This window comes from Typha angustifolia, chromosome 9 (genome assembly GCF_048772165.1).
Source record: "Typha angustifolia cultivar Huaian chromosome 9, ASM4877216v1, whole genome shotgun sequence".
Classification (NCBI taxonomy): Eukaryota; Viridiplantae; Streptophyta; class Magnoliopsida; order Poales; family Typhaceae; genus Typha; species Typha angustifolia.
Window position 1 is genome coordinate 2,916,822 of NC_133247.1, and position 12,102 is coordinate 2,928,923.

General features: G+C 36.5%; 2 protein-coding genes across 2 annotated transcripts; both read right to left on the minus strand.

Moving 5' to 3' along the window:
• Positions 1-788: 788 nt before the first annotated feature.
• On the minus strand, positions 789-4,162 carry LOC140767555 (F-box protein PP2-A13-like). Its single transcript, XM_073107515.1, has 3 exons — positions 3,570-4,162; positions 3,292-3,410; positions 789-1,620 (listed from the first exon to the last, which is right to left on the minus strand). The coding sequence occupies exons 1-3, from the start codon at positions 3,885-3,887 to the stop codon at positions 1,206-1,208; spliced, it is 852 nt and encodes a 283-aa protein (XP_072963616.1). The 5' UTR covers positions 3,888-4,162; the 3' UTR covers positions 789-1,205.
• Positions 4,163-6,088: 1,926 nt separating this feature from the next.
• LOC140767894 (DNA-directed RNA polymerases II, IV and V subunit 6A-like) lies at positions 6,089-9,082 on the minus strand. The gene is made up of 6 exons (XM_073107976.1): positions 8,953-9,082; positions 7,657-7,690; positions 7,392-7,564; positions 7,134-7,185; positions 6,410-6,477; positions 6,089-6,322 (listed from the first exon to the last, which is right to left on the minus strand). Exons 1-6 carry the CDS (start codon positions 8,985-8,987, stop codon positions 6,253-6,255), a joined length of 432 nt encoding a protein of 143 aa, XP_072964077.1. The 5' UTR covers positions 8,988-9,082; the 3' UTR covers positions 6,089-6,252.
• Positions 9,083-12,102: the final 3,020 nt, after the last annotated feature.

Genomic DNA, 12,102 nt, shown 5'->3' on the forward strand with positions numbered 1-12,102 from the left:
TTTAAAGGATAAAATCTAACAGACAACTAATGACATTTGGGTATAATTATCCCTAATCACAGTTAATAAAGATTTAAAATATTTTGGCAAAAGCTAATGATAATGATCTATTATTCATAGATCCTCATTCTTTTCGGTCAATGGTTGCTTTCACAAAATTATAATTAGCATATGAATTCGATGAGACGGGCTCAAATGAGGTTAGATATGGGCCGAACAAAATATAAACTCTTTCTATATATAGAAACACTTAAACTCTATTTTTAAGTCAATATAATAAGTTATATAATCTAGGTTTCAAGTCATGTTCGTCATTGAACAATTGCTCTGAACCAAACGACGTCAAGGCCTGCTCCAAATCATCGCGCTGTTAAATTACTGTCGAGCCCTTAAGCTAAGTCATCAAATCACTAAATAATTTTCTATATAATATTATTTAAAATTAGAGTCAAACTTATGACCACTGAAATAACTATCAACTTTAATAGAGTTCGTTGATTAGTCAATTTCATGCATCAAATCAGAGTCCATGCATCGTGATGTTTGCTTCGCATACGGATCTGATACATCCGCTGCAATATGAATTGTTTAGCGTTTAACCAATGGATGGATGCAGTTTTGATGCCATTTGTGCATCCGTTCGCATGAGAGTAGACTTGGGCTAAATTCTCGGTTACACTCTTCTTTGAGCACGTAGGCTGCAGCAGGCAATGTCATGTTAATGGTAAAATAATGCATCTCTCTCTAGTGCTACTACCTTTGTATGTCGAAGCGCATATGAAAACAATGAGTGACACCAAGAACATTTTAATAGAAGCACAGTGTTACCTATTAGCAGTTCAGATGGCATGTTTCAAAGCACAAACTGTTTGTGAAATATTACATGGACAATAAATAAAACGACTCAAAGCACCTGGATCTCTTGTAGTTTCCTTGGACAATAAACAGTAGGAGGGGATCAACTGCCCATCTTCTCTTGTAAAGTTTCTCTTTCATGCCACTTTCATGCATTGTCGTGTAGCCTCAAATGTCTTTTTCTCTAACACTGCCAACTCTCGTGTTCACTCAAAATTGATATATAGTAATATACACTTTACCATAGCATACCAAATGCCCAGGAAAGGTTAAAAAAAGAGTACCTACCTCCTGTACACATTTCTGTAGCTTTACAAACTACACTCATCTACTTCGTTAATGTAATATCTCTAGACCTTTGCTTGCCTGAAACCCTTGGGAAATATCAACACAGAGTCGACACAGAGACCCCCTTTTGTGTGTGTGCAATCGATCTGTGCCATTGAGAACTTGAGTCTTGTCGACATATCGGAGTTTGCTACAACAAAATCACCAACACGGTACAAAATCCAACTTCCCGGCTCATCTAAATAAAACCGGGATAGAGCATGCTGGCCATCTGAGGTAGAAAGCTGAAACTGTACGGGTTTGACGTCCCACCCATGGACATGCTCAGAGCTACAAATGCGACGACCAAGTCGCCTTGAGGCTCGACCTAAGTGTAGACGAAAGAATAGGCTGTACGTGCCGGCAGGAAAGCAGAAATCAATTTCTCCAACTATCTCAAGCCACCATATTTGTTGAAGGTATGCAACGGAGTGGAACCTGCATGGTCAGAAAAATCTAACCATCAACTCTTCATCCTTTAAGTTTATCATATTTTGAGTATGAAAAAGATAGAAATAGATTATTATCAGAATCAATAAGTCGACGAAGTAGTATGAAAATTTAGTTGCCTGGTAGAAAATAAATGAACTTTACCTATACTAGGTAGGGTCCATCCATCTTTATGTCACCAGTCAAATGAATTGAAATAATAAAGCAAAGTTCTGGTTACATTTTTGACAGATCTTTATTTGATGTGTATTTCTATGATAGCATTGTTTAATTACAACCCAAGGTAGCACCAAAATTGCCACGACAGAAGTCCAGCAGTAGATATATTAACATGACATACTATTTCAATGAATAGGAAATTCATCTATAGTAGTAAAAGCAATAAATAAAGTTCTGCATGTTTTTGAAAAACAGGCAGCAAATGCCCAGCAAAAGTTTTGCACATTACGCACAGTCAGTTAAAGCATGCTACTGATTAGCAATAAAAGGACAATTGTTTGCTCATATGAAACTGGAAGATCTGATCATAACAGGCTCTGTCAACATCTTTATCCTCTCTCGATACTTAGTTCATGTGCCGAAACAGTATACATGGGCAACAGGAAAAGGGTAATATTGACATTTCAAATTAGCATATAAACGTGGAAAAGAAAAACTTCTATCTGGCTTAACATGCCTGTATAGAACAAATCTGAGAAAGATCTGCAGTGGCTTCCAGTTGGCACTGTGCTGTTCTTCTCTATCGTGAATGCTTGCATGGCTGCTAACTATAATCAACGGATAAGTTTCTTATTTTAACTTTTTAAAATAATAGAACAACTGATTACCTTCTAACTTTTACAACAATCGATGCAACATGCAAGAGAGAAGCCTGTAAACTGATTATCTTAGGTACTCAATGGTGCATAAAGATACAGATAAGCAAACCGTTCCATGCAATATTGAATTAAATCTCCTTAAGAAGTAGCAAGTTGGCGCCTTCATAGAAAACAATACGATGAAAAAGATATCCTACTGCATAAATAGATAAAACTAGTAATTGCAAACACAGTTTTAATATTTGCAGCTCACTCACACCACATAGTTGGCAAGTTATGTGGCAACTTTAAAGATAGGCATGATATAAACATAGTTCTTGTTCTGTAATGAAAATCACAGAGAAAGTAGATACATGGCAGAGCAGGAACTTCATGGTAGACAAACACGGCATGATCCAATATCAACTTAGGCATCAGAAGTGTCTAAAGGCGTAAGCTTCAAAGATTCTCAAGATAACATAACCAAGTTACAAAGAGAGACTTAAATTTCTAACCTTTCCAATAATAACATAATTTCAAAACAAAATAAAAAGAAGATAAATAGCTGTAAGAAGATGATGGAAGAGGCTAATTTATTTAATCTAGCATTCCTGTCCATGGTATCTAGTCGAATTTCTTCCTTTTTTCTTTAACGATGGTAAGAAATTAAGCACCACTAAGACTCAGTTAAAGAGTAATAGATTAAAAGGTGAGAGGTAGAAAGGAAGGATTTCTGTATAAAAATCAAATTAAACACATAATACTACTGACGGAAAACACAAAGTTAACACATTGCCTTGTCTGAAGAGGGAAAAGGAAACTAATGCTCCAACCTACTAACAAGATTAGAAATTTTAAATACCTAGATTCCTCGGTTGGTATGTAATTCCAGTATCTCCTATCGTCAATCCCTGTGATAACCATTGCCTTAGACGATATCGACATGCAAATTCCACCTCTGCACTTGTCCAGCCAGAATACCTACAAACAACAAAATAAAGAATTGAGAAATGCCAAGGTCGCATCTTTCCCACTTAGACCAAATATCAAACACCCAACTATTAATTTAGAACAAAAGAAACGCAACCCATCCCACCAAATCTGTAACTTCTTCTATCCTGACCCAAAAAATACACCAACCTTTGAGTCACCGTCGAAATGAATCGGCCGACAAAGCCTAGCGTACATCTCCTTCCTGCCAAGACCAATCTTATATCCCTCCTCGTCCGCCAGGAAGCTCATGAGGTACCGGTAATTCTTCGGGAGCTTCGTCTCCCACACGAAATCCGCCGTCGCCGCTCCTGCGAACGCCCGGTTAAGCTTCGCCACATGGCAGATCTCCGTTGGCGCCAGGTGCAACAGAACCAAGGCCACGCAGCTCTCCGGCAGGTCTCCGAGTCCGGTCTCCAACACTTCCTCCTCCTCCGGCCCCAATATACTCGAAACCCCTGCCCCCATCCAATAACCCTAACCAATCGAGCAATCGAATCCCCAATTGCCACTAGAAATCCACAAACAATTAGAAGGAGAACGAATCCATCGGATTCGATTCTAATTCCATAGATCGACGTTTTATTCTCGCAACTCTCCCACTTTATTCCTCTCTTCGCGGTGCAACGAACGGAGACAAGAGAGACTCGCGAAGGCCCGGAAAGAAACGAGCGATATTTTTCCTGGGAAAAGGATAGATAAAGTGGAGAGGATAAATAATATAGTCGGAACAAGAGCGAGACTGCGATTCCCAAAAAAGCCCTCTCTTTTTATCTGTTTTCTTTTCTTCTTTCTTTCTTTCTTTCTTGTAACCCTCTGTTCTTGAAACCAAAGGCGGGAGACAGCGGCTGCGACGGTTGAGAAAACGATAGGTTGGAAACGGCGATGACAGCCTGGAACGCATCGAACGGCTGCACCGGATTAACTCGACACGTGTACTTCTACCAACCCTGTCTGTATAACTACGAATAATAAGTTATTTCAATTAGAACTATTATTAGAGTTTTTGCCAATGCCGATCTTATCGAAATGGGTTATATATCAAATTTAATATTAAAAAAAGAGAGTCTATTTTAACTATGTTAATTATTATATCATAATGTATAAAATATTAAATTACTCACTATTTTATGTTAATAGAAAAAAATTTAGCACTTTAAAAATTGTTATTTCAGTATTCTATTTTTTAAAAATATACTGAGTATTTTATTTTAACTAAATAATATATGTGAATTGCTGCTTTTAACTATTCATGAAAGTGCTGATAATATTTTGAGAGACTTCTGACATGAAAGTTGGCTAAAATAGCTCTCCTTTCTTAATAGCTTTGATGGATAAATCGGAATAACTTTGATATAATTTTTTTTTAAAAAGAGACACATTTTTGTTGAAACTATCTATTTGAATGTTCTTTTTTAATTCATCTTCTATTTATTGTTTTATTAAAGAATATATATACTTCACATCGTTGTGAGTCAGTTTTGACTTAAATGTTGCGGACACGTAAAAGATTAATGGAGAGGTTACTTCGATTTGTTTTCTTCTATATAATTCCTCTTCATTGCGGTAGATGAATATAAGCTTTTCCCCTTCTTGATGAAGACGTCAATGCCACCTCTTTTATGCTATATTATTACCCTCTAAATTAATAATAGACCATAGATAAAAATTCCAACAGGAGTGTATAAATTTATGACTTCTGTTATAATATGGCAGGCCGGGTTACAGTGATTAGCTTGAAAGTCAATGCAAGCTACGAATATGTTTGAAAAAAAAAAAGGAAAAAAGAAATTGTCTGGGCAAAGTGAGGCAGTTTTAGGATCTAGAGACTTCTTTGGCAAAAGCATATATTTTATAATTTTCTATTGCCAAGACACCCCAAGTTTGGATATGTCATGAGTCATGACTCATGAGTCATGACATAGATATGAGCAAGATATTATTGAAATTAAGTAAGGTCAATATTGGCAACCCAAATTGCCGGTAGAGACTTTGATACCCTGGCATTTGTCCTGATCGAGGTTGTCCGATTGTAATGCAATAGGATTGTGTGGTAGGGAGTGGTGGTAAATAATTTGACGATCCTTATTAACTTACTAGTTCGTTCGTGTCCTTTGTACTTCTCTTCAACTCCACACCGCTAGCTTATTTTTCACTTTATTTAAGATTTGGAGTCTAGTACTTTCTCCTAGTAAAAAATTGGACCTGGGAGTTGGGATCAGTCTAGAAAATAAAAATATCCTAGGAACGACATAGACATTTTTTGTTTATAATTGTATCTATCTTGCCACGCGGCACAGGATCAGTAGGATAATTAGGTGAGGTGGGGAGGAGGTTGGAGCAATTACTCAGTCTCAGTTGTTAATTAACCAAAGAGACGACAGGCTGAGAATAATTCTTGGTTGTCTGAGAATGCACGCTATAAGATGATGCCAATGACAAGGATCCTTCTTTTCCGTGGACAAATAAAATTGAATATGCGATCTATAATGCATACTTGGAAGTATGACTGAACAAAAAATAGTTCCTGCCAGTACATCGAGAAACAAGAAGGGCCAGGCTATCTTTCATCTGGGATAAGGGGATAAATATATTTGACAGGGGATTGGTGGAATAGAACAGCATCAAATAGTTTTCCTGCCTAACATATAAACAGTTGGAGAGAGGAGTAGGTTAAAACTACGGTATCTGATAGCAACCAACATAGAGGAGTTACAATGTATGTACTATTAAGTGTTTAGAGACAAAAGGAGGACTCAGTTCCATAGCATGATTACATAGTGAGGATCGCAGCTGCATAGCATGATAGCATAATGTAGGAGTATAGATTGAATTAGTCTCCGCCAACTTGCCTCTTCCAGGAGTCTTCCACAATAAGCTCATCAACACCCCAGTCCTCGTAACTATTAAATATGACATAGCAGAACAAGCTCGTTTACTTAGTCAAAGAAAAGAGAATAGACTAGAAGGCACATGGTACTATTTCTTACCTTCCATCTGGTAAATATCTCCGGATTGTAAAAGGTATCTTGCGCTCACGAAGTTCCTTCATTGCAATCTAAAGTTATGCGGAGAAATTAAAATTAGATACAATGGTGGGCAGGTCTAGAGTCTAGATAAACAAAATCTGATAGAGGTTGCGTTTGGAAATGTGAATGCATTCTACCCAGCGGGGTCAAAGGAGGAAATTTATCTACGAAAGAACAATAATCCATGTCTAAATACGAAGCAACCTTTTGGGGTGCCATAAATTAGTAAAGATAGGATGTCCCTCTATCAACTCAACCTATACTAACTCTCAATAGCAAAAGTTAAAATCAGATGAATTAAAACAATAGTCTGATGCAGGAGAATATAGGATCTGATGGGAGTGTCAAAACGTATATCATGACGATTGAAACTGTCAACATATGTCACAAATTTGACAATTAGATCAAATCTTTATCTTTAGACAGCCTTTTTGGCTGTTTGAATGGATTCAAGTAATAGAGATAGAGAAGTGCTGATCCACCTGCTGCATCCAATACTTGTCATGTAACAACGTTACAAACTCTGATTTGGATATTAACTAAAGTTCCAGAGAATCTAACTTTGTCCTTAGATAGCATGTGCCAATCCTAATAGAGATGTCTATAACTTCACATAACAAAAATACATAAACTCCAATGTAACTGAATAAATTTGACAGAACATTAGATAAAAGAAGAATCTTACCTCCAAGGGATCAGTCTCTCCCTCTAGCTCAACCATAACTGGTGCATTCATGCTGTACAACAAGTCATCATAAGTCTTTTGGTATCTAAACAGGGTTGGGGATATTTATAGAGCAACTGTACTCCAATATATAGGTGCCGGATTTAGCAGAGTGAAAAGGATTAGCGGTTCTTATGTCATTCAGTGTAAGTGAGCTACTTGTAATGTTTTTAACTCTGTAAAATATCAACCTTATATAAAGAGGTTGATGACGCATACCTAATTTGCAAAGCACGGGTACCAAGGATTCTAGCACGTTCATACTTTGTCATAAATTTTGATGTTTTACGAAGTCGTTCAACTGGTTCTTGCACCTTCTCTTCAGCTTCAGTGCCTACGACATCGTCAGGTAAGTCCTCATTGTTATTTTCTTGCTCTTCCTCAGCTCCTTCCTGCAGAAACCGAATTGAATTTACATTCTCCCTTAAGAAAGATATATATGCATAATGCATAAATTAATTGAGGGATGATATCCATTCCATACATCAATTTCAGGTTCCGGTGGCTCATCTTCATACCTGTACAGAAATAACATCACTAAGAAGAAATACCTTGAGAAAAATAAGAACATACTGTGTGGCATATGATCTGGTCACACTTCAATTGATGACTAGTACGACGGCTTCATTGATATCAAATGTTATATCAACAACAAGCAGAACACAAACAAAACAAATGTGCTCAATATTCTCAAAGTACCAAGTATCTACTGCAGATTTCAACGAGGTGGCAATGGCATAACAAGAATAAACTAGGATGCAATCCATATTTATATATATTTGAAATATCATAGAAGTAAACAAGAATGATTGAATAGTATACTAGATCAAAACAGTAAAATTAATCTTATAGATGTAACTATCAAACGAGGGCTAACATAAGTGAACTATCTAAACTACAACCAAAAATAAGAACAATCATGATAAAATTTCAAATATAATCAGCAAAAAGGTAAACATGGTATGCAATGATACGTCTAGATATCCACCTAATTCGTAAGTTGTATTATATCATTTTATTATACTTTCTGTAAATGTATAAGAGCAGGTAAATTCCTGAGTCGATGCTAAAATAGCACCAAAAGTTTGAGATAGAAAGATATTACTTCAAAAAATGTATTCATTCACATCAAGATTTAACTCCTCGATCTTGACTCATTCCTCACAGGTTTAGCATAATGGAATGAGACATTCTGTGGCAGCACAAGTATGAAGAAAAACAAAAGTATCCATCGTCAATCTTTATACAGACAGCAGAGTTCTAATGATATTTTCAGCTTCTCACCATCTAAATTTGTTATCTTACTAGCACGAGAAAGAGAAATGTCAATCTAAAGCATCTAGAAGTCACGGGAATAAACCATCTTGATTGGAAGAAAACCAACTGCAATCGCCTTCCAATGACGAGCATCCGCAAGAAGTCGTACGGTTCTCAAAGATATACTCCGTAGCAACATCAAACGAGCACTAAAATGCATTCAATACCAAATTCTGGGTTATAAGATCCAAAATCATATGCAAAACAACAAATCCATACGGCAAATAAGACAAATCCTTACATTTCCCCAGTTAGGGCTAAAAATTAACAAGAAACCAATCCATATATCTCAGAAGCGAGATGAGATTAGAAAATATGGGCGATCACTATAAAGAACGGCAAGAGAATGCACGAAGAAGGCCGAGAAGCACAAACCCATCCAAAGATAGGAACCTACTCAAGCTGATCAAATAGTGGTATCAGAAAACAAATAGCGGAAAAATGAAGGAGAGGGAGGTCGAACCCCATATCCATGTCGTTGTATTCTTCGTCCGCCATTATGGTTGGCAAAATCCCTCTCTCCTCTCGCTTTGTCTCCTCTTCTACTTAGGCTTGGAGCATAAACCCTAGAACAACCAGCGAGGAAGACAAAAGCTTCGTCCGCCTTAGGCTTAATTTATCGTATTCGTATCCAATATCCGAAAGCTCGTCGGATTCGGGTGTAACTGCGATCAGAGTGATCCGGCCCACAGGCCCAGATGCTGTTGGGCTGAGAACTGTCAAAATAATCAAGCCATCTCTACAAGACTCAATCAAGCTCGGCTCTTATTTTAAAAGTGTATCTTTTGAATTAGGTTTGTATTTAATTTCAAGCTAGCTCGATAAAGATCAACTTATATATAAATATAAAAAATAAATTATATATATATAGTAAGCAAGGTTCATATAAAGTATTAAAAACATCTTTTATACCATTATTTTTATAATATTGTAAACTAAATAATATGTGAATATTGATGTGGATATTGTACTCAACCTATATCTCCATGTTCATATAGAAAGTCAGATATTAGGGCAAGTAATAAAATCTCTAACTCATGTCTAGTAAAACTCAAATATGAACCCAAATTTGGTCAAATATTACTCGGACCAATGTCCTTTATTTTTAAAATAACAGTCTGTAGACCAGATAGTTTATATTTAAACCCAAGTTGCCGCTTACATCCATGGGCGATTCAGCCCAAATTTTATAAGATGTGCTAGGTTCAGTCAAACTGGCTAATAAGTGAGCGAGCTTATTATTGCTCCTACTAGTGAACTGTACTTTAACATGGGGTAAACTAGATAGCCACCTCAAGCATTCTTGGATGACTCCTATGATCGTCCAATTCGTAATTGAACAGCCAGCATTGGACTCAGGTGTCCAGCTTTGATATCTCCTTTAGTCCTTCAGAGACAGCTATTGCTTCACCCGCCAACGCACTCTCACACAATGCTTCAGATGGAGAGACTTGCCTATTAAACACTCCTTTGGAAAGTTCCAGAGTGCAATGCCTACACCTCCCGTATGACCTCCCTTCCATGGAGCAACTCGGACCCAATGTCACCCCTTACCTAAATGCCAGCTTATTCCTTGTATTCATGAATGTTTGTGAACTAAAACCTATGGCTTCTATCAGTTTCTTCAGGCCATCGAATGTTGGCGCACACCTAAATAGACCCAAATTGAGGCCATACTTGGTAGTAAGTAAACCTTTTCTTTAGTCCATTGGTTATAATACTATCGATCCCATTTAGAACTGGGTGGATAGCAGCGGATTTATTCGCTCCAGGAATATGAATCTTATCTATCGGCAAAAACGATATGGTCTTTATTTGACCGTGCATCTTAGACTCGTTACAGATCCAACGCCAAATAGATGCCGCATCCCAATGGGCTGGCTTGTGAGGAATCTTTTGCAAACTAAGAGCGCTTTATACGAAAACCTTTTCTCTTTGCAAGCTAGGACCACGACTTCAAAGAAACAATACCATGAAAGAGAATGTGGTCCTATCTTGTGAAAAAGAACCATGTTTCGATCCAAACTGCTCGAATCCATAACGAAAAACGGTGTTATCGTGCAAAATATTCGCTTTCTGGAACTCGGTCCCCCAACTCTCACCACCCCCAGGTTCGACCTCGTCTCGTATACTTGGATAATAAGCTTCCCTAAGAAATGGTAACGTGACAGCTAAGTATTTTCAATTGCAGTTGGTGCCTTATATAAGTAGTATTACCCTCAACTGAAGCAAAGAACCCATTACTAAAAGTCTAAAACCATAATAACACCATGATGACAATTTCAGCAAATAATTCTGCACGCAATTAATGCATTAAATTACATGTTAGTGTGTTACCTCTACTAAATTAAGTCTAAAACCATAAAACTTGAACGTAAGAGGCCGGTATTTATTTTATCTTATACTCAGGATCAACATCCACAGTAGCTAGATAGATGTTTCTCATGAACTAGACCTATAAAGACTATTTTGAGAGGTTCATGCATATTGCCGGGCTGGAGGAAACATAAAACTGATGTTTTGGATCATGGGATCGATTAACTTAAATCTAAACAAAACTTGGAATAGTTTTTCACGTGCTAGTAGATCGATCGAATAATGGACACTAAGAGATGGGGGCTAATTGTGAACATTTCAGTGCGCTCTTCGATGGGATAAGTCTCGTAGAATAAACCCTGGGGGAGTTACGATAACGTCAAGGAAGTTAAACCGTCACGCCGACGATATTAATTCTCTATATAAAGTCTATTCCTCGGATAACTCCCACTCCTGGAACGTACTATGCGGGGATTATTCCACAGATTCGCGAGTAAGTCCACGGGATCGGCTCCTTTGTCCAGGTGCGGTTCCTCGGAATTCGAGCTAATAGAACTCTTATGGGATCCACGATGAATAATTACTTGGTGATTTATTCATAGGAGGATAAATTACACTTAAAACGGTTGACTATTTCTAGGTAGACCCCTTATTAAGTTATTTTGGTTATAAGGTAACCTCTTAAATACGAAAAATATTTTAAATATCTATTTATTCGCTAGATTTTTTTTATTACAGAATAAAATGTGCCTATATTTACTTGCTAGGTAAAATATTTTTTATAATTTAGGAGCTCAATATTTACCGGGTCAATGTTTATTCCTTTATAATTATTAAAATATAGGAAAAGAGACTATCACAATAATATTATGTTGATATACTCTTATAGAAATTAATACTTATATGTATACCTCTCAAAAATACATAATTTTTGTATATATAGTATTTAAAAACTTTACTTTTTTACTTATATATTCTATAAAGTAAACTAACCTTTAAAATTTGAACAATTTACATATAAAAAGACTAAAAATATTCTCATTATAGTTTTCCTATATTTCTCTTACTTAATGATATTTTACTTAATTAAATTATTGAGAGTTAACTTAATATTTACTGAAAAATAATCGGAAGAATATCTGTGCAATTTAAGAGATTTACATACAAATCTTAACTTTGCAAGGATGTACATATAAATAAAAGAATTTTTGAGGGCATACACTTAAAAACTCCAAAGCTATACCATAAATGTACATATTCCTTGATTGTATGCAGAAGGTGTGCAGCTAAAACGTTA